The sequence below is a fragment of the Hylobates moloch genome, unplaced genomic scaffold, assembly GCF_009828535.3.
Source record: "Hylobates moloch isolate HMO894 unplaced genomic scaffold, HMol_V3 SCAFFOLD_9, whole genome shotgun sequence".
Classification (NCBI taxonomy): domain Eukaryota; kingdom Metazoa; phylum Chordata; class Mammalia; order Primates; family Hylobatidae; genus Hylobates; species Hylobates moloch.
The window spans coordinates 41,433,981-41,461,491 of record NW_026652284.1 but is presented as its reverse complement, the minus strand read 5'-3'; the positions used below and the strand labels follow the sequence as shown (position 1 = coordinate 41,461,491).

The 27,511-nt window shown below is 38.0% G+C and overlaps 1 protein-coding gene across 7 annotated transcripts in view; it reads left to right on the top strand.

Moving 5' to 3' along the window:
• Positions 1-10,198: 10,198 nt before the first annotated feature.
• SDCBP (syndecan binding protein) overlaps positions 10,199-27,511 on the top strand; it is a 30,235-nt gene continuing 12,922 nt past the window's right edge. For 2 of the 7 annotated variants that reach the window (XM_032759719.2, XM_032759717.2), the window contains exons 1-2: positions 10,199-10,315; positions 21,815-21,877. In XM_032759719.2, the coding sequence (XP_032615610.1) occupies positions 21,827-21,877 (51 nt within the window). In that variant the 5' untranslated portion in view covers positions 10,199-10,315; positions 21,815-21,826. Of the gene's footprint in view, positions 10,316-18,528; positions 18,592-21,811; positions 21,878-27,511 lie in introns of those variants that run through there. The other 5 variants (XM_032759718.2, XM_032759716.2, XM_058444657.1 and 2 more) reach the window with 4 other exon arrangements.

Genomic DNA, 27,511 nt, shown 5'->3' with positions numbered 1-27,511 from the left:
CTGCTCATTTGATACACCTTGTATGCAGATGTTAGGTTTATTGGTGAGCAGGCTTCTCTCGTCAAGGTTGGGACTTCATAGGGGCAATCATTGATGGGGTTAATCCTCAGAGAGGAAACTAGAACTAAAATATGTGCAGGATGAGGTAGGGAAATCCCATCCATTTCTGGCCTCGTTTTATTGCCTTTAATTGAAAGCTGCCTCTTACCTCATGGTTTTGAGTTACTTCATTGTGTAATCTTTTTGAAGGCATGAATTTCAGCAAAAATTAGGAATCCCTCGTTTATGTTAGAAATTTCACTGTTGAGTGCTATAAATGCAAACAATGGAACTGAGGTGACAATCTGCTGAAGGGATACCGTTGGAGTCTGGCTGAAGGTCACATGTGGGTAGGTGAAGGAAACAGCTTCAACTTGCTTTTTGGCCTGAGAGTGGGAATATTCTTTTGACACTGATAATTACAGACATCTTAAGTTCTGAATTGTTAAAATGGTTTTTTAAAATGTTACTCTTAGAAACAAGAAAATATGGTAATTCTAGAAGCAACCCTTTTCAGTTTCTCAGGCACTATGCCAGGCATCAAAGACCATTTAAAGTATAGCCCCAGCCCTCAAGTAGTTCTGGTCAGAGGAAAGAATGATTGATACCAAAGAAACCACAGGGAAGAAAAGTGAAAAAAAGATCACTTCTGATTCCATGTAAAATTATACAGTTCTGAACTATATTAATAGCTGAAGGATAAGGCTGATATCCAAAAGTCAAAGAAATTTAATTCCAAATTATCCACATACAAGAAACTAAATGAATGAAAGAAGCAATAGTAATTTTCCGTATAAATACAGTTGAGAAAGTATGCATTACCCTGGCTGCACAAATACGACTGCTATAGTTGACTCTGAACATCTGGAACATTCTGGACATGTGTAACTTGGAACCGAGGATATGGCGTTCTTTTTAAGGGTGTGTGTATTCACAACTTAGGAAAGAATCCCAAATCGAATTCCATAGTTAAAAGCAAAAACAAGATTTAACATACTGAAAGAGTACACTCCTGTCTGGTAGAGAGAGATCAGCCAATAAATGATGGACCCCCGGGCAGCTCAAATGCCAGTGTGGCACGTTTTCTATGGAATGTGGAGGCATTCGGAGACTTAAATGATTTTACTCTTTCAACAGAACCCAGATGCTCTTAAATATTACAGATATTATTATAAATTAAACAATATAAGGAGCCACAAAATATTGTAGTTAGGGTTTCTATAAAAATTGTTTTGAACACTGATGCAGAAAGAGCTGTATCCTTTTTCCCAACATGGCTATTTCAAACTTACGATAGTATATTCTTGTATATTATTTATCACCTCTTTATATTTTCTGTTATAAACATCCTATAAAGTATGCTAATATATTTGTTAATTTCTCTCCACATAAATATTCATAATGTCCTGTCCAAGAAAGTAGAAAATGGGACCTTGAAATAAAACAAATAACCCAGTCAACAACTAAAACTCCTTTAAAAAAAAAAAAGTCACGAGCCAATTTACCTTTGCTTTAATGGTTTTTGGTAGCCCCATAAAATGGTCTTATTTTGTGAAGGGGAGACATTTCTAAATATGTAAAATTTGTTTTAATTCTTTAGGAAAGCAGAATTCAACACATCTTTGAAAGAAAATCCAAATGCTGTATTATAAGTTAATTTAACTTATATTTACAAGTTAGGTTTAACTTATTGGTATGTCAACCAACAATATTTTTACCACCTGTAAAAGGTATGGGTCATGAATGTGATAGAATCTTTACTATAAATAATTTCTTCACTATGGCAAAATATTCGATGATGGAAGAACTTTAAGAAAAGCTTTATAGGCTGGGTTCAGGGGCTGACGTTTGTATTCCCAACATTTTGGGAGGCCGAGGTGGGCGGATCACGAGGTCAAGAGTTCGAGACCAGCCTGACCAACATGGCGAACCCCTGTCTCTACTAAAAATACAAAAATTAGCTGGGCATGGTGGTGCACACCTGTAATCTCAGCTACTCAGGAGGCTGAGGCAGGAGAATTGCTTGAACCCAGGAGGCAGAGGTTGCAGTGAGCTGCGATAGCACCACTGCATTCCAGCCTGGGCAACAGAGCAAGACTCAGTCTCAAAAAAAAGCTTTGTAGAACTATAACTACCTGGAGAAATGTTTAATTTAGCAATAGAGGCTGGGCGCGGTGGCTCACTCCTGTAATCCCAGCACTTTGGGAGGCCGAGGTGGGCAGATCATGAGGTCAGGAGATCGAGACTATCCTGGCTAACGCGGTGAAACTCTGTCTCTACTAAAAATACAAAAAATTAGCCGGGTGTGGTGGCAGGTGCCTGTAGTCCGAGCTACTCGGGAGGCTGAGGCAGGAGAATGGCATGAACCCGGGAGGCGGAGGTTGCAGTGAGCCGAGATCGTGCTACTGCACTCCAGCCTGGGCGACAGAGCAAGACTCCATCTCAAAAAAAAAAAAAAAAATTTAGCAATAGAGACTATTATAATTTATGCAAAAATTTAAAAATATTCTATTTTAAAATGCTCAGCTATACTAAATCTAAAGTTAAAAATCCTGTTAAATAAGGAATAATTATTCACCTTTCAAAAGTGTCTAGGCTTCACAAAATGATTTGTTTCAATGTTCTTTTCAAATAGACAGCAGCCTTGGAAGCACATTCAGAAGGTGACTAAATTGACGAAATATGATTTACATATTTCTTAGGAATATATTTTCTTTCGAGTGAGATCCTCTAATTGTACATAAATAAATTTGTTCCAGGAAAGTCAGCTGAAGAATGTTTTAAGTGGTGGTTTCACTGGTCAACAAAACATTGTTCATAATCTTGCTGATGGAACATAAAACCCTGAGAGGGGAAATGTGTTCTGGAACAAAGCCTGATATTATAAGGAGTTTAGGGCAGGCTGATTTATTTGTCATGTGGCTGAGATTTTTAAAAGGAAGAGGAAGTTCCATAATTCAACAGAGCAAGTGACCTGCAAATGATCAACTTTTAAAAAATCATTTACTGTGAAATAAAATCTTCAGAAAGAGCAATAGTGCTAATTATGATCATAGTATTATGTTGATATTTCAAAAAAATTAAATTATCAGTTCTGAAAATTTAATAAGAATGTATGGCAATTATTCTCATCTTTACTCCTACCCATAAGCAACATTATAAACCAGGAAGAGACCTAAGAAGTATCATTTTGAATAAAGAATGCTGTACTTTAGGCATAGCACGTAATATTAAAGAGATTTTTTATGCAATAATATCTTTGGTAACAGTATATTTATATTTGTGGATTTATTTTTGCATCAGACTACTGAAAGTCCTAAAGAAAGCAGCATGTTCTGGAAAATAACTAAATTAGCATCCATAGTTAACCTATGATCATGATTTGGGCCTACACTAATAATATGTAGATCTTACCATGTTGTCATAAATATTATTCAAAAATGAGTCATGCAGAGTAATGCGATTACATTTTGATCAGTTTACCTCTTTCCTCCCTTCCTCATTTTCTACCAGAAGCAAGAATCTCTCACTATGTCCAAACACACAACTTTTCTCTGAGACATTCCTTCTAGCACCCTCTATCATCCAATTCCAACATGGATTTCTGCTTTCTGGGCCTTCTACATAACTGTCATCCCAGGCCCTCCCTTCAACAACATTCTGTAACTGTTTGCCTCTTCCTTGTGCCCTGGTGTTGTGGGAACCCTCTCACCTCCGTTTCCTTTTTGTTGTTCTGATCTTATCTTTTGGAGCAAGTGCAGCTTTAATTTCTTAACAAAGGGAGCATGAGACGTAAACTTTGATTCCTTGTATGGATTAAATGTCTTTATTCTATCACACTTGAATGACATATGTGGCTCAGTTTAGACTTCTAGGTTAGAAATAACTTTCTCTTATAATTCAGAAGGCATTGCCCCATTATCCACCAGCTTCAAGCATTTCTGTTGAGAAACCCAATGCCATTAAGATTTCCAATCATGGGTATGTACCTGTTTCTTCTATCTGGGAACTTTTAGGGTTCTCTCTTTTCTGTCATATTCTAAAATATCACAATGATGTGTTATTGTGTGAGTCTTTTTTTTTTTTTTTTTTGACGGAGTCTCGCTCTGTCACCCAGGCTGGAGTGCAGTGGCGCGATCTCGGCTCACTGTAAGCTCCGCCTCCCGGGTTCACGCCATTCTCCTGCCTCAGCCTCTCCGAGTAGCTGGGACTACAGGCGCCCGCCACCACGCCCGGCTAATTTTTTTGTATTTTTAGTAGAGACGGGGTTTCACCGTGGTCTCGATCTCCTAACCTCGTGATCCACCCGCCTCAGCCTCCCAAAGTGGGAGGGGATTACGCTGGGATTACAAGCGTGAGCCACCGCGCCCGGCCGTGAGTCTTTCTTACAGTTAATTGTTCTGGGCAATTAGTGCATCCTATTAATCTGGAGACACCTGTTATCCAGCTCTGGTACTGTTTGTGCATTCGTTTGATAATTTCTTCCTTTCCATATGCTCTTTCAGGTATTTCTAGTATTTGGACACTAAACTTCCTGGATCAATCCATTATCTTATTTTTTTCTCTTAAATTTATTATCTTTTTCGTTCTCATTTCTGGAAGATTTATTTGACTTTATCTCCCACACCTTCGATAAATACTTTTCTTTTAATCAGAAGAGAGCTGGAGTATATAAATTTTTTAAATTTTTGTCATAATACTTTTTCATTTCAAACATCTTTTTTAAACATAACATTTTGAATCTTCCTTTAAAATATTACTCTGTTCCTCTTTTATGAATTAAGTATCTTCTTTATCTTTCTGAAAAAGATTCATAATAGATTTTTAACCATCTGTGTCATTGTTTCTTCTTTTTTATGTTTCTTTTATCTTCTGTCTTTCATGCTAGAGGCTTTTTCAAATTTTGGGGAATCTTGGGGTATCTGCTCACTTTTAAGAGGGGACAAAAAGATAACTTAGGGCAAGGATGGGACTTCATTATAGGGGGATGAGGCCACCTGTCAGTATCTTTAAGTCTTTTTTTCTTGAGTTGCTCAGTTTTTCCAGAGAGACATCTGTCAATCTTCTGCCTGAGCAGGAGCAAGGGATGAGTATGAACCTGACCATTAGTGTCCTTGAAGCCAACAGGCAGATGAAAAACAAACGGTCAGTGCTTTCATCATTCAATATACAGATTTTCACATCCTTTTCCTTCTTTCACCAGGGAGTAAGTCTTCATTCTTCTGCAGACATAGGTGATCAACAGTTCAAGATGATTCTGTCAAGGTGCAGACAGGGCTGGTTTCTTTTGGAGGCTCTAGGGGAGAATCTGTTGCTTATCTTTTCCAACTTCTAGAGGTTGCTGATGTCCTTTGACTCATGGTCACATCATTTCAATCTCTGCTTTCTTCCTTATATCTAATTCTACCAACTTTGAACCTTCAACCTTTCCCTCTTATAAGGACTCTCATGATTACATCAGGCCTACCTTGATAATCCAGGACTATTTCCTCATGTCAAAATGCTTAATTTAATCACACCTTCAAAGTTTCTTTTACTCTATAAGGTAACATATTTACAGTTTTGCAGATTAGGATGTGGACATCTTTGGCGGGGGCATCATTCAGCCTAGCACAACTGGTAACTCACAGGCTATTCCAAATTTAATAAATCCCAAGACAATCTTCTAATCTTCCCATCTCCGAAATCTGCTCATCTTAGTGAACCCCATCTCAGCAAATGTGCCAACATCCACATATTTCCTCATCCCAGAATCCTGGTACTCATTTTAGACATGTCCCTGTAATTAATCCACATCCCACCATCCACAAAGTCTTCCTGATTCTTTATCCTAATCTTTTTTTAAATTTTTGATTTTTTCCATCTTCAATATAATTGTCACATCAGGACGACTGCAGTAGTCTCCTAGTACAACTCCCCACATCCCAGACTTATTCCCACATCCAATTTATCCTCCAAGCAGTAACCAGAGTAATCATTTCAAATGCAAATCTAATCATGTTACTCTTTTCAGTAGTTCTAATCCTAATCACATGCTCAGTGTTTCTGGTGACAAGCCCCCATCCTGAAGCTTTTTAAGGCCCCTCTTCCTCACTCCCCTGACACGAACTACCTCATTAGCATAACAAAGACATTCCTATCACTAAGGGTATTCCAAGGGTTTTTGAATCTCTGCACTAGGAACAAGAGACAAAGACTTTATATATATATATATATATATACACACACACACACGTGTGTATATATATAATTTTATATATATTATGTATATAATTTATTATACCACATACTGTCCTATGGTTTTTGACAAATTCATAATGTTACATATCAATCATTATAGTATCATACAGAATAGCTTCACTACCATAGAAATTCCCTGTGCTTCACCTACTCACCCATCTGCATCTCTCCCAAACCCCTGGCAATCATTTATCTTTTTACTGTCTCTATAATTTTGCCTTTTCCAGAATGTCACAATGTTGGAGCCGTACAATATGTAGTCTTTTTAGACTGGCTTATTCACTTAGAAAAATACACTTATCAATCTCCTTTTTATTTTTAAATTTAGAAATGAGGTCTCACTATGCTATCCAGGCTGGAGTGGAGTGTCTATTCATAGACTGCAGCCTTGAACTCTGAAGCTCAAGTGACCCTCCTGCCTCAGCCTCTCTAGTGGCTGGGACTACAGGTGACTGACTTTCCCGTGTCTTATTAAGGCTTGATAGCTCATTTTCTATTGTTGAATAATATTCAGTTGCATGGATGTACCACAGTTTGTTTCTCCATTAACCTACTGAAAGACAGCTTGTTTGTTTCCAATTTTTGGCAATTATGTATAAAGCCTCCTTAAATATTCACGTGTAGCTTTTGTGTGTACATAAGTTTTCAACCAATTTGAGTAAATACCTAGGAACATGATTCATGGTTCATATGGCAAGACTATGTTTAGCTTTGTAAGAAACTTCTGAATTGTCTTCCAAAGTGGCTGTACCATTTTGCATTCCCACTAGCAATGACAGTTTCTCACTCTAGTTGGCATTTGGTGTTGTCAATATTTTGGATTTTAGCCATTCTAATAGGTGTATAGTGGTATCTCATTGATGTTTTAATTTGCAATTCCCTAATGTTACATGATGTTGAGCTTCTTTTTACGTAGTTATTTGCCATATCCATCTCCTTTGGTGAAATGTCTGTTCAGATCTTTTGTCCAATTTTTAATTGGCTTGTTTTATTATTGTTGAGGTTTAACTGTTCTTTGAGCATTTTGAATACAATTTTTTTTTTTAATAAAATAGAGATAGAGTCCCACTATGTTACCCAGGCTGGCCTCAAACTCCTGGGCTCAAGTGATCCTTCCACCTCAGCCTCCCAAGCAGCTGGGACTACAGGTGTCTGCCACCACATCCAGCTAATTTTATTTTTTGTTTAGAGATAGGGTCTCACTGTGTTGCGTAGGCTGGTTTCAAACTCCTCGGCTCAAGCAATCCTCCCACCCAAGCCTTCCGAAGTGCTGGGATTACAGGTGTGAGCCACTGCACTTGGCCCAAATTCTTTATCAGACATGTTTCATACAAATATTTTCTCCCAGTCTGTAGCTTGTCTTCTCATTCTCTTGACATTGTCTTTTACAAAGCAAAAGTTTTTCATTTTAGTAAAGCCCAACTTGTCAACTTTTTCTTCCACTGAGCATTTGTTTGTTGTTTCATCTGAAATCTTTTTGCCAAATCTGAGGTCATCTATATTTTCTCCTATGTTATCTTCTGGAAGTTTTATAGTTCAGCTTTTAAATTTAAGTCTATGATCCATTTTTAGTTAACTTTTGTGAAGGGTGTTAAGTCTATGTCTAGATTCAATTTTTTTTTTTTTACATGTGGAAGTCCAGTTGTTCCAGCACCATTTATTGAGAAGACTGTCCTTTGCTACTTTGCCAACGATCTGTTAAATGTATCTGTTTGGGTCAAGTTCTGTGCCTTGTATTCTGTTCCATTGATCCATTTGTCTATTCTTTTGTCAATACCACGCTCTCTTGATTACTATAGCTTTATAGTACATTTCAAAGTTGAGTACTTCTATGGACTGAATGTTTGTGTCCCCCCAAAATTTATATGCTGAGGCTTAATCTCCCATGTGATGGTATTTAGACCTAAGGTTTTTGAGAGATAATTAGCTCATGAGAGTTGAGCCCTCGTAATGAAATGAATGCCCTAATAAGAATAGATAGAAGAGAATTTGCTTTATCTGTCTCGTTTTCTGCCATGTGGGGATACAGTGGGAAGACTGCCATCTGCACACCCAAAAGTGAGCCCTCACCAGATTTCCAGATCTGCCAGCAACTTGATTTTGGGCTTCTCAGACTTAAGAGATGTGGGAAATAAATTTCTGTTGTTTAAGCCACCCAATCTATGGCACTTTGTTGTAACAGCCTGAACTAAGGTACTGTTAGGCCTCTGACTTTGTTCCTCTCCTTTGGTAATGGTTTGGCTCTTCTGGGTCTTTCATATTTCCATATAAACTTTAGCATCAGTTAATATCCACAAAATAACTTGCTGGGATTTTGATTGAGATTGTATCAAATCTATAGATTAAGTTAGGCAGAACTGACAGTTAAATATCAAGTACTCCTATCCATGAAAATGGAATATCTTTAAATTTATTTAGATCTCCTTTGAACTCTGTAGTTTTTTTCATTGGAACTTTTTTTTATTAGAACTTTGTAGTTTTCCTGTATAAACCTTTTACATATTTTGTTAGATTTATACCTAAATATTTCATTTTATTTTGGTGCTAATGTCAGTGGTTATTGTGTTTTTAATTTCAAATACCAATTGTTTATTGCTGGTATATAAGAAAACAACAGACCATGTATGCAGGTCGACTATTCCTAGTACAGAAATCCAAAATATGAACTACTCTAAAATATGAAACTTTTTGAGTGCTGACCTGAGGACCAAGGGAAATGCTCACTGGAGCATTTTGAGTTCTGGAGTAGGGATGGTAAACCCATAAGTATATAATGCAAATATTACAAAAGCAAAAAAAAAAAAATCCAAAATTGGAAACATTTCTGGTCCCAAGCATTTTGGCTTAGAATGAGCCTGTTTTAAACTTGTTCATGCAAACTTGCTATAATTGCTTTTCATTCTGTTTTTTTAGGCGAAGAGTGTCAATTTTTTCCGGATTTTCTATGTTAGATAATCATCTCATCTGAAAGCAAAAAGTTTTATTTCTTCCTTCCCAATCTACCTTGTAATTATTTTTAAATGTCCATTTCATCAGCCTGACTATAACCTTACTGAGGGGAAAGTTTTCATCTTTAGTTGTCACCTCTTTTACACTCAGATTTTTATTAGTTTTGCCACATATTAAATTATTCTGGCACTAATTTAGCTAGAAATAAACTGCTTGTAAATGCTATTTTGTCAAGGACTCTACAGTATTCCATGGTAACCATGATTACTCTTGGGTAAACTGTGCCTCAGTTTCTTTGTCTGTAATGGGATGTCTTTATTTCATAGACTGATGTGAAGACCAATAACACTATACATTAAGTTCGTAGTGCTATGGCTGGCACAAAATCAGCCCTCAAGAAATGATCGTTATGTTTTTGTACTGGGAAGCAATTACTTTTGCGCAGCACCACACATAACTCTCAACAGCGAAGGAGTGTTAGCTTAGGTGGACAGAGTAATACGCCCCCCACCACCAACATCCACATTTCCAACAGAAAAATAAAGCAGGAGTTGAGACAGGGTCGTGAGAGGAACGTTTCTGAGTCTATAGTGGAGAGGTACAGCAAGCGGAGAGTGAGACTAGGGCAGCAGTTGTGGAAGTCGAAGGCATCCTAAGAGGGAACACGGGCTCCTGAGACCTCTTTGAATTGGAGGCGACAAGAACCAAGCGACTGTGAGCTGCGATACACTCAGTAGTGAGTGGGTGGCACGGGGCCCGCGGGCACGAACTGCCGAAGAGCGGAGAAGACTGGGAGCATAACCGCTGGGCAGCGGACAGCGGGCGGCATGGACCGCTCTACTTTGCCGGATACCTGGAGCTGCAGGAACGACCCACGCCCAGGCCTCTTTATCCCTACCGCCCCGTTACCTTGGGGACGGGATCACCTGACCCGGCGCCGTGCGCCTGCGCGGGCTGAAGGCGGGGGCGGTGCCATGACGCGCCTCGGGGGCGGTCCTCGGGCGCGCGCCGCTCTCTTACCCTCAGGCCTCAGAAGTCCGTGCCAGTGACCGGAGGCGGCGGCGGCGAGCGGTTCCTTGTGGGCCAGGTGAGAGGCCAAGGGGGGAAGGAGGGACACCGGTGCCAAGTCCCGGGCGCGGGGACTTGGGGCAGAGGCGTGACGGTCCCCGAGCCACTTCACAGACTGCATCTTGGTCGCAGCCGTTTTCGCGGGGCAGCGGCGACGCCCTCTCCTCAGGGGGCTCCGCGCCCCTCCCTGCGCCCTGCTGGCTGCGGGGCAAGTTTGCGGGAGCAGCGCGCTCTGCCTGCCGCGACCCCGCGGGTTTCGGGTTCCTGCCCAGGCTGGGGCTGGGGTTGGGGTTGGGGCTGGGGCTGGGGCTGGCACTGGCAGAGCCCGGAGGCCCGGCCGAGTGAACGCCGGCAGCCCCCGCCCCAGCTCTGGGGTTCTTCCTGGGACCGTCTCTCGATCCTTGTTTTCTCCTCGATAAGATCTCGAGATAAGTTAAGAAAGAGCCTCTGGCCACGGTTCCTCCCAGTGCTCGGCGTTTCTAGCGCTATATTTAATCACCCTTCTTTTGGGTTATTCAGAAAGTCCTGGATTTGAAAGGAGGAAGGAAGTGTTTGTTTAGTGGGAGAAGTCTTGACTTTTTCTGGAAGGGGGTGGGGAGAGGTTGTTTGCGTTGAGCTTTTTCCTGGAGAAGTTGGACCTGAGGGAGAAACGTTTCCAGTAGGGTGTGTTTAGAAGGAAATACCCCTGAGATCTGACCCCAGAGATCTGATGACTCAGAGCCTTCCTTTCAGGATTTCCTTGTAATAATGGGAAAGGGAGGGCATATGGATGTGGAAAGTTTTCACTTTTACCAAAGTGGTGATTTTTGAGTCATGGAGTCTTCTAATGTGTCCATTTTTGAAAGGAGTTTGTAGATTATCTAGTCTGTATAACCACATACACATTTACGGTTACCTTTTCCATTACGTACATTGCTTAGAAAGTACGATCGGCTTACCAAACTCTTAACATCCGCTTGTTTAAAAAAGAAATAGTTGATTAAAGCAGGAAATTTACCCTGAAAAACAAGGTAAATTTAAAACTGCGGGCCTTTTAAATTAAATTGATTTCTAAATGATTAGTTAAAACTCAGATTTGTTCAGTCTTTTTATTTTCCTGTTTAAGATTGAGGGATAACGGTAGAAAATGCGTCCTTTTGTCTTCTGTGTTACCAACTTAATTCTATAAAGTTTGTGCCTTAAATGGCACATAAATATTATAAATCAAGTGGTTTGTGGCACAGAATAAAAAGAAGTAGAATGACTTTTAAAATGGTCAGTAAATAGTCACTCCATTATAAACTAAATTTAACTTTGGAGACATTAACTTTTACTTTTGGGCATTATAGGAAAAGATGTAAAAAGGGGAAAAAGATGAACAAAAGGGGAAGAATTTGCTAATGGTTGCCGGTTTAATGTACTGTTTAATTAAAGAGTTTCTTAAAATGAGCATGACACAACTATTTTCCCTGTTTTTGCCAGATTTGGGAACTTTTTATAGGTATTAAATGCCAAGAGATTCTAAAAAAGAAAAGCGCCCCCAAATAACTTTAAAATACTTTCTACTTTTAGCAATAGTTACGTTAGCATTTATTAATTTCTTTTCAAGTGCTGCCAACATCTTTTGTAAATGTATTGTTTTTGAGTAGGTAAACAGTCACATGTCTCAAAATTTAAGCAGCATAGAAAGATATATAGTATCAAGTCTCCTTCTGGCAGGCAGGCAACTTTTTCACATTTCTTAGGTTTTCTAGGCAAATTTTATATCTACACAGGCAAACATATAAGCTGTATTTGCCTCCTTGCTTTTAACACAAACGTTAACATTTTATATACTTCTTCACATTTTGCTCTTATTTTTCCAGTTAGTGATAATATTTTGGAGCTTTTCTAATATCAGCATAGATAGCTTTCAAGTCTTTTGCTGTTACAGTCAGTGCTGCGGTGAATAAACTTTTACATATGTTGCTTCGTTTGTGCACATATATTTTTACACTTCAGGTTTTGAGACCTGAAGTGATACTGCAGAGTTGGAGGGTATCTGAATTTAGAATTTCGGTAAGATACTGCAAACTCACTCTCCATGGTAATTGTACTAGTTTACACTCCCATTAGTAGTATATGAGTGTTTCTCAAAGCCTTGCTGTCAGAGAATGTTGTCAAACTTTGGATTTTTGCCGGTTCACTAGGTGAGAAATGGAATCCTATGGGTAAGGATTAATTATTCTACTTAGAGTGGACTTCATATGGACATACTTCTCAATGGCTGATCATCAGAAACCCCCAGGATACTTATTAAAAAGAAGAGTTCCTAAGTCCTTCCATGAAATCTGTGTCTGCCCAGGAAGCTGTTTTTATAATAACTAGAGCCTCGGGTAATTTGGCTCTGATGATTAGCCAGATTGAGAAACATTGCTCTGGAAGACTGCTTAGGATATATCAAATTGTGTTTCTAGACCTCATGTATGAGCCATCTGGAATGCTTACTATCTGGGTCCAATGGACACTTTATTTTTTCATTTTTTAGTTTTTATTTTTTTTAAGAGACGGAATCTTGCTGTGTTGCTCAGGCTCGTCTTGAACTCCTGGGCTGAAGCAGTCCTCCTGTCTCAGCCTCTGAAAGTGCTAGGATTACAGGCATGAGCCATACGATTCCTGGCCTGATACTTTTATTTTTACATTTTTCAGTCATTTTATGAATAGTTCACAGAAGTGAAATTGAAGAGATAATGAAACACAACTTTACTAGAAATTTTAATAACTGCTTCAACAAAAGAAACCCAGATTATTACTCTAAATTTTCCTGGTTTTGAAGATATCAGTAGTTGAAATAGGCAACATTTTTTAATTCAACTAATTGCTTATCAACTGTCATGTAATTTTTTAAAAAAATCAACGATTCTGCCGTCCTAAATTTTTATTATCCCAAGATGTTTTTACTACAGCGGTTCCCGACATTTTTGGCACCAGGGACTGGTTTCATGGAAGACAGTTTTCCACGGACGGGATAGGTGGATGGCTTCAGGATGAAACTATTTCACGAGGAGCGTTTAACCTAGATCCCTTGCATGCGCAGTTCACAATAGGGTTCCTGCTCCTATGAGAATCTAATGCTGCCACTGATCTGACAGGAGCTAGAGCTCAGGTGGTAATGCTGGCTCACCCGCCACTCACCTGCTGTGGGTGGCCTGGTTCCCAATGGGCCATCGACTGGTACTGGTCCATGGCCTGGGGGTTGGGAACTCCTGTCTTAATAGCTTAGATTAAAAGAAGCAAATAAACATTATTTCACCTTAAACAGTCACATGTCATTTTTAAGGGAGGCCAGCTGTAGTTGGTGGTTTGAGAAGGGGTGAGGTTAATAACTAAGAAAATGATGAGTATTGCCATTCTAGGTGATATTATTTGGAAATCTTTGCCAGTGTTTCCTACTTCATTAATCAGAATATTGTGTCCAGAGAACAAATAAACTAGAATTCCAAAATATCACGTACAGTATTTAAGTTGAGTACCTTTGTCCTGTACACATATTTAAAGACTTCTAGGAGGTTACTCTGATATTGCCCTGAGGGGGTTGAGGGACAAATGGGAAACTTGGTACTGAGGCAGACAATATATAAATACATACATACATGTGTGTATATATATATAATATATATACATATATAATATATATGTGTGTGTGTGTGTATATATATATATATATATATATATATATATATATATATATATAAAATAGCCTTTTGGTGTTCTGAAGAAGTCCGAAACTATCCCAGCCACTGAAAGATCTCTTAATAGAAACTATTTGGGAGTTATTTCTGAGGCCTGAGATACATTGAGTTTAGGGGCCTTTCATAAGGCATGAAGTGAGTCACAGAGATTGCAAATAATGTAGTGTGGGCCAAACCTGGTCAAAGGGTATGTGGGCAGTACCATTTCTTTCCAAGGAATTAGGCCAGTGGAAAAAAGCTGTAGTGGTCAGGAAGTTTTGATCAAACTCTTAAAGAGTAGTGGGAGTTTTATCTTCTTAGTGATTACTCAGCTCGAAAGAAAGCCTAGAAACAAAATTCTTTAGTTTGTACAATAATAATGTTTGATAAGAGTTGCAAATGAGGTAAAATGAGATTCTTACACTGATGTAATAGTTACTTTCAGAATCTTCTTAAACCTCATTATTGGTCATTATAAAATTCCAGCCACAATTAGAAGGATTTCCCAGAGGTAGCTTTGTGGTTCTTGAAAAAGGGCTGTGTTTCTGACAGTTCCCATTAGGTCAAAGATTTAAATATAATGTACAAGTGACTTAATGGAGCCCTTCAGAAAAATAAAGCATTTATCATTTTCCTGGAAGGCTTTTTACACTGCTAGGTTCAAAAGTACAGACTTGCCCTAAGAATATTTTGATCTTTTCAATAAGTGTTTAAAGATATCTTATTTACTGTTGTTTTGATGACATTTGTCAAAATACTAACATTCGGTATCTTTTTAAAAAGTTTTTTTTATTGGTGAGACAGAGTCTCAGTCTGTCCACCCAGGTTAGAATGTGGTGGTGTGACCACAGCTCACTGCAGCCTCAACCTCCTTTGCTCACGTGGTCCTCCTACCTCAGCCTCCCGAGTAGCTGGGACTACAGGCATGTGCCGCTGTCCCTGGCTAGTTTTTTATATTTTTTGTAGAGATGGGGTTTCTCCATGTTGCCCAAGCTGGTCGCAAACTCCTGGGCTCAAGTGATCCACTCACCTTGTTCTCCCAAACTGTTGGGATTACAGGCACTGCGCCCAGCTACATTTGATATCTTTGAGGATGAGGAAAAAGCATTTATGCTGTGTAAATAAATTAAATGTGAGTCCTGCCTTTAAGTAGTGGAGATAAACATATACTAGCTATAATCTAAGGCAGAGTTGAGAGGAGTTGGGAGGAGCAAATAATATCCAACTGAAGCCATCAAAGTCACCCTCTTTTAAGAAGTGACACTTGACCTAGGCCTGAAGGCTAACTAGGATTTTGATTGGTGGAGAAGTCCTGGGAAGAATTCCTGGAAGAGAATGCACCTTTTACAAAAATATGCAGGCATGGAAGCACGTGACCTGGGTGGCAAATAAGCAGTGGTTTGCAGCTACAACGTTTTAATACTTGGAAAGAAATTTAATGAAATGGGTCAAGAAAGTAAAATTGAGGAATGCTTTGTGATTTAAAAAATAGTGAGAGTTAATTAAGATCAATACACTTAAAGCAAACCTGAAACTTACTTTTTTCAGAAATGTAACTTACGGTAATATTTGTTATTTAAAAAAAATTTTGAAAGTCCATTTTTCTTCTAGGCTTGAGTTGCTGGTGTGTGAATTAACTCAAGAGTTGTTCAGACAACTTCAGTTAATATTTATTTGAAGAGAAACTTCTATGGAGAGAAAAGTTAGGAAACCACTTCATTTTTCATGAGAACAGTGGGATTTTGAAGTTAGCCAGTGACAGAATCAAAAAAAGAAACCAAAGATAGAAATAATATTAGATGGTCAGGTAACATTCTTTTCAGTGCATTTTGGTTGTTGATATTGCAACTTGCTTTGCATTTTGTATATTATATATCATATGCATTTTGTTTATATTGATAGAATGGCTGAAAGTTTAAATAAGGCAAAAAATTGTGTTTAGGGAAAGGCTGCTAGGAAATTGATCCTTTGAACCCAAAGAAGATAATTCACTTTGTTGTCCTGGATTAATACAATTAAACCATATTTGATAGTGCTCTCTCAGGAATGTGATTTTTTTTTTTTCCCACAAACCCAGATTCTGTTTTTTCCTTAAGGACTGTACCAGGCCACTACTATTCACCATTGTACTGGAGATTATAGCCAGAGAAATTAGAAAAGAAACAAATAAAAGATGTGTAATAGCAGCAAGAAGGTGCAATAGAAAGCTCATATGCTTCTTCTCCCCACAGAAATACTGATTCAATAACAATACACACACCAGACCTCTTTGTGAGAAATCCGGAAACTAGTTAAGAGGCTCCTGCATTCTAGGTGAGCAGTAAACCAGCTGCAGTGAAGATGGTAGGAAAATCCATCCTACTTGCTCACCATAGTTCATTCCCCTGGCTCAGCATGGCATGAGCAAGAGGAAACTCCAGGCTCCTGGTTTTTCCCTGGCGGGGGAAAGAGAAGACTGAAACATATGTGTGACATTCAGATTTTTCAGAGGTCTGCCCAAGGGTCTGGTTTTTATTTTGCCTGAATATAAGTTCTGACAGGAAAGGGCACCAGGTTGCAAGGTCATTGAAAACAAAGTTGACAGTTTAGATTAGCAGGCACTCACCATGGTCCCTCCCCCTCCCTCAGCATGAAACCAGCAGGAGAAAATCCTCAACTGTTGGCTTCTCCTTGGGGAGACAAAAGAGTTAGAATGTGTGTCCAGTGTTTCACCTTTTCAGTGGGCTGAGGGACTGACTTCTGTCTTGCTTATCTTGGAAAGCTGACAGGGGCTGGTGTATTCCAGGTGCCCGGGAGCCACTGAGAACAACAGAGAGCTGGAAGACTTGTTGCTGCTCTAGAGGACCTATGGTAGGGCAGACAGAGGATGATACAGCTCCGCAGCCTGTCCCTAGGTGTGCCATGAAAGGGGTTGGGGAGAGAATAGTGGAGTATGTGTCCAGCATTTCAGCACTTCAGAGAGCTACCCCCAAGGGACTGGCTTCTGTTTCACCTGACTTGGAGCACAGGCAGGAGTGGACATACTCTAAAAGCCCACTGGCAGGAAAGGGCACCAGGTTGGAGGCCTCTGAAAACAAGAGAGCTGGGTGGCTTGCAGCGGCTCCAGAGAACCTGAAGTACCACAGACAGATAGCACAGGGAGCAAAAGATTATGAGATCCTGAAAAAGGAAACCAACAAGTTCATCTTGAGAATTTATACACACTGGTCGAGAAGAAGCATCCTCAGGAAAGGTTCAAAAGGCATGCAGAATCTCTAGGCAGGCTGATCAGTGAGGATCTTTCTCTGTACAGAGCCAGTCCACAAAGACTGGGAGGGGTGATATTTTTTCAGATGGTTGGATCCCAACATGATGTTAAAAGACACACAAAGAAATAGGGAAACATAGCACAATCAAAGGGTCAAAATATCCAGGAACGTACTTTAAGGAAACAGATATCTTCATTATCTCAGAAGGAATTCAGACTAACCACCATAAACACGTTCAGTGACCCAAGGAAAATGCTGCATGAACGAAATGGTATCAATGTAGAGATTGAAAACGTAAAAAGGAACCAAACAAACATTGTAACAGATGCAATATGCTTCTTTGACCAAATTGAAAGATTTACTAGAGGAGTTTAGCAGCAGTGTTTTTCAAGGAGAAGAATTAGTGAACTTGAAGCCAGGTCATTTGAAATTATCCAGTCAGAGAAGCAAAAAGAAAAAGAATAAAAAAAGAATGAAGACAGCCTAGAGTACTAATGGGACAGCATCAATTTTATCAACGTAGATTGTATGGAAGTTCCATATGTTGGAAAGAGAAAGGAGCAAAAAGCTTATTTGAAGAAATAATGGCCAGAACTTCCCAAATTGAAGGAAGGCAGTGGACATCCAGATTCAAGAAGCCCAATGGACTCCAGAGTAGAAATCCGAAGACATCTACATGGAAACACACTGTAATCAAATTGTCAAAGAATTTTTTTTTTTTTTTTTTGAGACGGAGTCTCGCTCTGTCGCCCAGGCTGGAGTGCAGTGGCGCAATCTCGGCTCACTGCAAGCTCCGCCTCCCGGGTTCACACCATTCTCCTGCCTCAGCCTCCTGAGTAGCTGGGACTACAGGCGCCTGCCACCACGCCTGGCTAATTTTTTGTATTTTTAGTAGAGACGGGGTTTCACCGTGGTCTCGATCTCCTGACCTCGTGATCTGCCCACCTCGGCCTCCCAAAGTGCTGGGATTACAAGCGTGAGCCACCGCGCCCGGCTCAAATTGTCAAAGAATTTTGAAAGCCACAGGATAAGAATAACTTGTCATGTACAAAGGAGATTCTGTGGGACTCTAAGTGGATTTCTTAGCAGAAACCTTGCAGGTCAGAAAGAAGTGGGATGATATAGTCAAACTGCTGGAAGAAAAACTGCCAGCAAAGTACTGTATGTGGCAAAACTTTTCTTTAAAAGTAAAAGAGAAATAAGATTCTCAAAATCTGAGAGAGTTCATCACCACTATATCTGACTTAAACGCTAATGGGAGTCTGTTAAATGGAAACAAAAGGATGTTCAACATGAAAATATAAAATTAAATGATAAAGCTATGGACAAATACAGACCTGCATATTATTGTAATGGTGGTGAGTAAATCACTTATTTCTGATATATAAGTCTAAGACAAAAGTATAAGTGCCTATAACTATAAAAATATTAATAGATGCACAATATAAAAGATGAAATTTGTAGCATCAGTAATGCAGTATGGGGATGGATGAGAAGAAGCAGTATTGTATGCAGTTGAAGTTAATCAGCTTAAAATAGGTTTATTAGAAGATGTTTTATGTAAGCTCCATGGTAACCACAAAGAAAATACCTATAGAAAATACACACACAAAAATAAGGAATCAAAGCATATCTATTAAAAAAAACAAAACAATGAAACAAAAAGCATGATGGCAAGAGAGGAAAGGAAGGACAAAAGTTTCAAGATAGAAAATCATTAACAAAATGTCATTCTAAGTCCTTCCCTATCAGTAATAACTTTAAATGTACTAAATTCTCCAATCAAAAGACATAGAGGGGATGAATGGATTAGCAAAAATAAAACCAAGAGCCAGCTATACCCAGTTTATAAGAGACTCACTTCGGATTTAAGGACACCTTTTATTTATTTTTTTACAGAAATGGATATACTGAGTCTAAAACTGATACTGAATTGATAGGGATTTAGAATAGCCAAAACAATTTCGAAAAAGAACAAAGTGGGAGGATTCACATTAACTGATTTTAAAACTTAATACAAATGTACAGTACTCAAGAATGTGTGGTACTGGTATAAGGATAGACATATAGATCAGTGAAATAGAATTGAGATTGCAGAAATAAGTGCATACAGTTATGATCACTTGATTTTCAATAATGGTGCGAAGACAATTCAAAAATGTTATTTTCAAAAAGTGGTGCTGAAATAACTGGGTTTCCACATGGATAATAATGAATATGGATCTATACCACACACCATGTACAAAATTAACATAAAATAGATCAAAGATATAAATGTAGGAATTAAAGACATAACATTTTTAGAAGAAAACATAAGGGTAAGTCTTCATAACCTTGAGTTGGGCAATAGGTTCTTAGATGTTATATCTAAAGCGTAAGCAACCAAGAAGAAATATAGATTCAACCTCGTCAGAATTAAAAACCTCATATTGCAAAATGCACTATGAGAAAAATGAAAATACAATCTACAGAATAAGAAAAGTATTTGTAAATCATATGTGATAGTGGTCTATGATATGGTCTGAATGTTTGTGACTGTGTCCCTCCATTCATATGTTGAATCCTGTAATTATCAAGGGGATGGTATTAGAGTTACCATATGACCCAGCAGTTCCATGCTTAGCTATATTCCAAGAGAATTAAAGATGCATTTATTAAAAAAGTATATAAACTTACATATTACTTGCTAACAATGCAAATGCTCATTGGCATTTTTAACAGCATTATTTATAATAGCCAAAAAGTGCAAATAACCCAAATGTCATCAGTTGGTGACAGCATAAATATAATGTGGTATTCATACAATGGAATATTATTCCGCTATGAAAATGAATGAAATACTGATACATGCTCCAACACAGATGAACCTTGAATATATGCTATGTGAAAGAAGCCAGATGCAGAAGGCCACATATTCTAAGATTCTAGATTAAGTATCCAGAGCAGGTAAATCCAGAGGCGGGAAAGCGTATGTTGCCTGGAGCTGGGAGGAGGGTAGAATGGGGAGGCATGAGTTTTCTTTTGGGGAGGATGGAAATATTCGAAGATAGGTAGTGGAGATGATTGTAGAAGTCTGTGAATATACTAAAAACCATTGCATTGTATACTTTGAAAGGCTGAATTTTAGAGTGTGTGAATTAATTAAAAAAAAAAACTATCTCATACTGTCCAACTAGGAGACAGAGACCATATAGTGATTTTAACAGTGGAGGTTTAATACACAGAATTATTAGTTATAACATGATTGAAGAAATAGAAATTGACTTGTAAGAAGTAAAGACAACTTTGAAGAATACTGTAAGAGCAGACTTAAGTAACCACTAACTCTAGGGCTGTTAACCATACTGGGGCTGAGATTCAGGTCTGGTTGAAGAGGGGACAGATGTCACTGGCAGATGGTGAAGTTGCCGGATACCATGCTTCCGGAACTTATTCTCCCTCTGGCATTCTGAACCTTGGAATTTGCTGCAGAAGCCACGTGAAGGGGTTGAGAAAGCTGCTCGGGGAGATTCCTTGGTGGTGGCATTCTGCTGCAGAGTTACTCAACAGAGTGCTGGGGTGAGCTTCTGCATGCTTGTGAAACTACTCCTTGCAGGAGTCTGGCTAGGGTAGTACATTGGAAACCATGAAGAGAAAAGCTCTTCCTCCTACAGTGTACCTCCAGTTGCCTCTACTGACAAGGCTTAACATCATGCCAGCTGGTAACAGAGCAATGTTGAAAGAGCTCAGCTCCATTTTGGGAGAGAAAGCAATAAGAAGTGCATTTGGAAATGGGAGGTAATAAATTGATACCTGAATCAAGAATCTTACATTAAACCGTATACCAGTTTAGCATATATTCTGTTTTATTGGGTTGAGTGAAAGTATCAGGTATTCATCTCAAAACAGCTAAATAAAATTTAAAATATATATTCATATAATACATTTAGAGAATTGTGTTATAAATTATTACAAAAAGCAATTTATAACTAAACATACTTCTACTTAATATAGAAGTATTTTAAATGAAAAGTAAAAATTTCCCTTATTCCTCACTCCTTTACCATCTGTCTTCTGAAGAAAAATCTGTTAGCAGTTGATACAGTTTCTTCTGTATACATATATGTGTGTATATATTTTTCTTAGTAATAGAGGTTTCATGTATTGATACTACATATGATCTGCTTTTAGGCTTTTATTGTTAGAAGGAAATGTAGCTGTGTAGTGCCCAAGGGCATTGTACTAAGGGTAGTTTCCTAGTCCTGCCTAAGTTGCAAGTACTTGTGTAAGTTAGGAGTAAGTCACATAACTATTCTATTTGATTTTCTAAATTTGTAAAATGAAGGGACTTTTACTTGAATTTTAAAAATCGGTGATGGATATAGTTCAATAATAATATTAGGGGAGGAGAGGTAGTTTGGTAATTAAGTATCAGCTAACTTAGTATGGCCTATATATTCTTATTTTTTAATATGTTTTGCAATTTAAATTTTTTTATTGCGTTAAATAGTTCTACATGTTTATGTGTCTGTGGCTAGCTGTGTACACTATTTCAATTTCTATGACATCAGAGTAATAAAACTTTCTTTTTTTCTTTAGAAGAATCCTGCAAAAATGTCTCTCTATCCATCTCTCGAAGACTTGAAGGTAGACAAGGTAATTCAGGTATGATAGTTTAAATACTTTTTTCAAAACAAACACAGTAACATGCATTCTACTTATAGGTGAAATAAAGCAAGATAGTTAAATAGCATATATATTTGTTCATTTTTACACTTCATAAACTTTTTTTAGTTTTATTAATTGCAGACTAAAAAGTTTACAGAAAAACTAGCCATTTTTTTCATTTCACTGTGAATTAATAGGCATGAGATTTTTTTTTTTAATTCAACTTACACTTTTTACATGTAGCTTAATTTTCTGGCTAAAATTTAAATTATATGTAACATTTGAGTTGACAAAATATACTCCAATTTTTTAGATATTCATAGTTTTGTATAAAATTGATATATTTTTCTTTTGGATCTTTAGGTATGACCACTCTTTAATTCTATGTCTCTTAATTGAAGTTAAAATTACAGAAATAGTGGAGTACATGCTACTTTTAGAAGAGCAGTCATGTAAAAGCACAGGGAAAGTGTAGTGATTTCTTTCCTTTGAGAGATGAGCAGCAGACATTTCACTTGTTCATTCTCTAAATGACTGTGTAGAGATTGCAGTATTTCTAATTGCATTGAGTTGAAAATTTTTATAGTCCTTTGTATAAGTATTAGCTTTGAAGACAAATGCTTCTGCTTAAGAATGAAGTGAGGAATTGGGACCAATTCTGGCTAATTGGGAAATTTTTGGTAATTATTTTAACTGGGGATAATTTGTAGTATATGATGAATTTGTCTGTTTACGGTTAGCTTTCAACTTGATCTCTTATCAATTTAGAATTTCTTCAACTGTTGTTTATTGTTTTAATTTGACAAGATAAACGAAAACTCCTTACCTTGAAGATCATTTTATTGGGTCCCTATCTTCAGTTTACTAGAAAGTGAGATTTACTTACTGATAATTGAACTATGAACAATTATTTTCTATCATAGATCCAGTATGGATATTAAAATGAGGTTTGTACAATCTCTGAAATCTACAGTTCAGCTGCCAAGGCTTTGATGCCTCAAAGTTTCAAGTGGCCTATTCAGTCATCTTTTACATGTTCCTATCACTTCTTTAGTATTTTGTCAATATTTTCTTCATGTGGTTTTTATTTCCACATAGTTGATCTAAACAAGCACTCTTTCTTTTTAGAAGGCTTTTATCTGAAATATTTAGCTTTCCAGAATAACTGCTTAGCCATTAATATGACATCAACACATTAACTGATAAGGATTTTTAGATGGACCTGTAAGAATGACTAATCTGTTCTTTGTTTTCATCCTTTTTTTGTTAGCTTTTTATGGAATTGAATGTAAATTCACCGTAGTCAGATATGAGCTGAGGCTTTTGATTTTGAAAACAGCAACAGAAGAAGAGTTGATATTGACAAATATTGGAATGAAAAATAAAGAGGGCTACAATCTGTATCATTCTGCCCTCTTTAAGCAGAAGTGAATTACATAGATATTTACATTAAAGAACGTTTTATGTTCAGAGCAGAAAGCAGCTGGGAGATAGAACAGTGAATAAGGAGTAGGAAGCATGGTTCTTTTACTACCCCTGAATTTAAAAATATTCCTAATCTAGCCATTAAACTCTTTGGCTGGTTTTTTTTTTTTTTTTTGCATCATTTTCTAAGGTGGATGATACTCATGTTTGTTTTTTTTCTTAAGATTCTCCTGAAACGGTATTATGAAGGAAGGTAGTATTCATTTTCTCATCTGCTGGCCTTTAACACCACAGCAAAGCTAAATTACAGCAATGCACCAACCATTCATATTTTGTAAACTATTCTGCAGTAGCCATTAGGCTGTGGCTTTTAGCATCATACAGTCCCTAGACCTTTTTCTCTCCATTCCAAATCCTGACAAGAGCCTGTGGTTTCCTCTACTTATGCAAAGTAAGCTTTTAATAAATAATGATATATAGAAGCAGAGTTTATCAGTTTCCTAATATGGTGGGCAGAATTTGGCAGAAGTGACGCTACAAGCATGTTTTTCCACATCCTGTTAATGGCAGAAACAGTAGGCCCTGGCATGCTCCTTGGGGCACCCCAACCCCTTTTTTTAGTAGTGTCAGATTTCAAAGTAAGTTTGAAATAAGTAGCTACATTTAATGGTTTATGTTACTTAAAACTGGGTTACATCCTTTTGTTTCATTTTTACTGCAAATAACATAATTAAATTTATATAACTTTGCAGGGAGCTTTCTATATGTATTCTTCAGTATTCCTTGGATTAAAAACAATAGCAATGAAAGAATAGAAAATCATAACTACATACAAAGTAGAAGTATTTTAAATTAATAAGCTGTGTTTTAGAGCAATTTTAGATTTGCAACAAAACTGATCAGAAAATACAGTATACCTTCTGTCCTCACACATGCACAACCTCCCCCAGTATCAGCATCTGCACCAGAGCGGTACATCTGGCTCATTAATATCACCTGAAGTCTACATATTTACATTACATTACATTAGGGTTCACTGTTGGTGTTATATGTTCTATGGATTTTGACAAATGTATGGTGACGTGTATATAGTCATGTGTTGCTTAAAGACGGATATGTTCTGAGAAATGCCTCATTAGACAGTTTTGTCGTGCAAACATTATAGAGTGTACTTCCACAAATGTAGATGGCATAGCCTACTACACATCTAGGCAATATGGTATAGTCTATTGTTCCTATGCTACAAACCTGTATGATTGCACCTGTATGATACAGTAACACTGCATGTTACTGTACTGAATACTGTAGGCAATTGTTACACAATACTATTTGTGTGTCTAAACACAGAAAACGTATGGTAAAAATACAATGTAAAAGATTTAAAATGGTACATCTGTATAAGGCACTTAGCATGAATGGAGCTTCCAGGACTAGAAGTTGCGCTGGGTAAGTCAGTGAGTTAGTGGTGCGTGAATGTGAGGCCTAGGACATTATTGTATACTGCTGTAGACTTTATCAATACTCTATACTTGGGCCGCACTAAATTTATTTAAAAATGTTTCTTTCTCGAATTATGAATTAACCTTAGCTTCCTGTAACTTTAATTTTTTAACTTTCTGACTCTTGTAATAACACAGTTTAAAACACATTGTACAGCTGTATAAAATATTTTCTTTATATCCTGATTCTATAAGCTTTTTTCCTATTTTTAAAATTTTTAGTTTTTAAAAATCGCTTGTTAAGTTTGTTAAAAACTAAGACACACGGCCGGGCGCGGTGGCTCACGCTTGTAATCCCAGCACTTTGGGAGGCCGAGGCGGGTGGATCACGAGGTCAGGAGATCGAGACCACGGTGAAACCCCGTCTCTACTAAAAAAAAAATACAAAAAAATTAGCCGGGCGTGGTGGCAGGCGCCTGTAGTCCCAGCTACTCAGAGAGGCTGAGGCAGGAGAATGGCGTGAACCCGGGAGGCGGAGCTTGCAGTGAGCCGAGATTGCGCCACTGCACTCCAGCCTGGGCGACAGAGCGAGACTCCGTCTCAAAAAAAAAAAAAAAACCACACTCACATTAGCCTAGGCCTGCACAGGGTCAGAATCATCAGTATCACTGTCTTCCACCTCCACATCATCCCACTGAAAGGTCTTCAGAGGCAGTAACATGCATGGAGTTGTCATCTCCAATGGTAATAGTGCCTTCTGGAATACCTCCTGAAGGACCTGCCTGAGACTGTTTTACAGTTAACTTTTTTTGTAAGTAGAAGGATATACTCTAAAGATAAAGTGTATAATACAGGAAATACATAAATGAGTAACATAGTCATTATCATTATCAAGTATTATGTACCATGCATAATTGTAGGTGCTATACTTTTTCATATATGACTGGCAGTGCAGTAAGCTTATTAACACCACCATCACCACAAAGTAATGAGTTGTTCTGTGTGATGGCAGCTATGATGTCACTAGACGGTAGGAATTTTTGAGCTCTTTTATAATCTCATGGGACCACTGTTGTATATGTGGTTCATCATTGACCAGAACAGGCAGCCCATGACTGTATACCATTGTAGCATTAGACAGAATAGGTTCACTGCCTGAAAAATTATTTAATGCCTGTTCTTCCTTCCCTTCTAGAAACTCCTGGCAACCAATAATTTGCTTTTGCTTTTGTGTTTATTTTAGCGTCAGGATGTCACTCTGTTGCCCAGGCTGGAGTACAGTGGCACAGTCATGGTTCACTGCAGCCTCCATCCTCCTGCCACAGCCTTCTAAGTAGCTAGGACTACAGGCATGCACCACCACACCTAGCTAGTTTAAAAAAGAATTTTTTTTTCCCCCGAAACGGAGTCTCACTCTGTCATCAGGCTGGAGTGCAGTGGTGTGATCTTGGCTCACTGCAACCTCCTCCTCCTGGGTTCAAGCAGTTCTCCCTGCCTCAGCCTCCCAGGTAGCTGGAATTTACAGGCATCCATCACCATGCCCGGCTAATTTTTGTATTTTTCTTAGAGACGGGGTTTTGCCATGTTGGCCATGACAAACATGACAACATGCCATGTTGGTCAGTTGAACTCCTGACTTCAGGTGATCTGTCCACCTCAGCCTCCCAAAGTGCTGGGATTACAGGCCTGAGCCACTGTGCCTGGCCAACACAATTGTTTGCATAGGCACAGTTTTCCTAGTTTTCCTATATTGCCCAGGCTGGTCTTGAACTCCAGGCCTCAAGCAACTCTCCAGCTTCAGCTTCCCAAAGTGCTGGGATTAAAGGCCTGAGCCACTGTGCCTGGCCTAATATTTTATTATCTCCACAATTTTGCGTTTTTCAAAATGTCATATAGTTGGAATCATAAAGTATGTAGCCCTTTGAGATTGGCTTCTTTCACTTAGTAATATCCACTTAAGTTTCCTCCATGTCTTTTCATGTCTTTGTAGTTCTTTTTTTTTCCCAGTGCTGCACAGTATTTTTTTTGTTAGACATGATTCAAGAAGTAATATAACAAGCCACTAGCTCCTTTTAGCTAATCGGTGGTGAAAGAACTTTCAAAGTTCAACACATGTTCAATTTGTGGATTGTTACTTACAATTTATAAAGATTTTCATGCTGTATTTTGTTTAAATCTAGAATGTTTAACAGATTATGAAATAATAAATATTAAAGGATGACTCAACAAGTATATCAGAACATATAATTTTAGTACCATTCAAAGCTTTTGTAGGCTTTACTTATTTAAACTAAGCTTTCATATCTCCAAGCATCTTTGGGACTACTCTTGACATTGATTTTAGGGCTAGGTTGAGATACTACTATGAACTTCATTTTTAAAATGTTGCATTTCCAATAAAGTAAAAAGTTAGTAGAGATTGGTCATACAACTTATTACCAAACTTGTCTCTAATGACATATAGCTATTTCAGAAAGTCAGATCTAATTGTAAAGGATAAAGTACTTCCATCAGTGAGATACTTCATATGATATAGGCCGTCAAGACAGCCCTGAGAAGAGGATACTTGAGCATGAGTAGCATTGATAAATGCTAGAGTGTCAGAGTGTGTCAGAGTGATTTTGGCAAGTTTGTTTAACAGTTACAAATTACATTACCTTGTCATCATCCATTTATGTCAGTGATAAACTGTGCTATTTTCATAATTTCTGATATTTTAAAAGTATTTAGCATAAACCCCTTCCTATACTTGCTGCAATGAAGATAA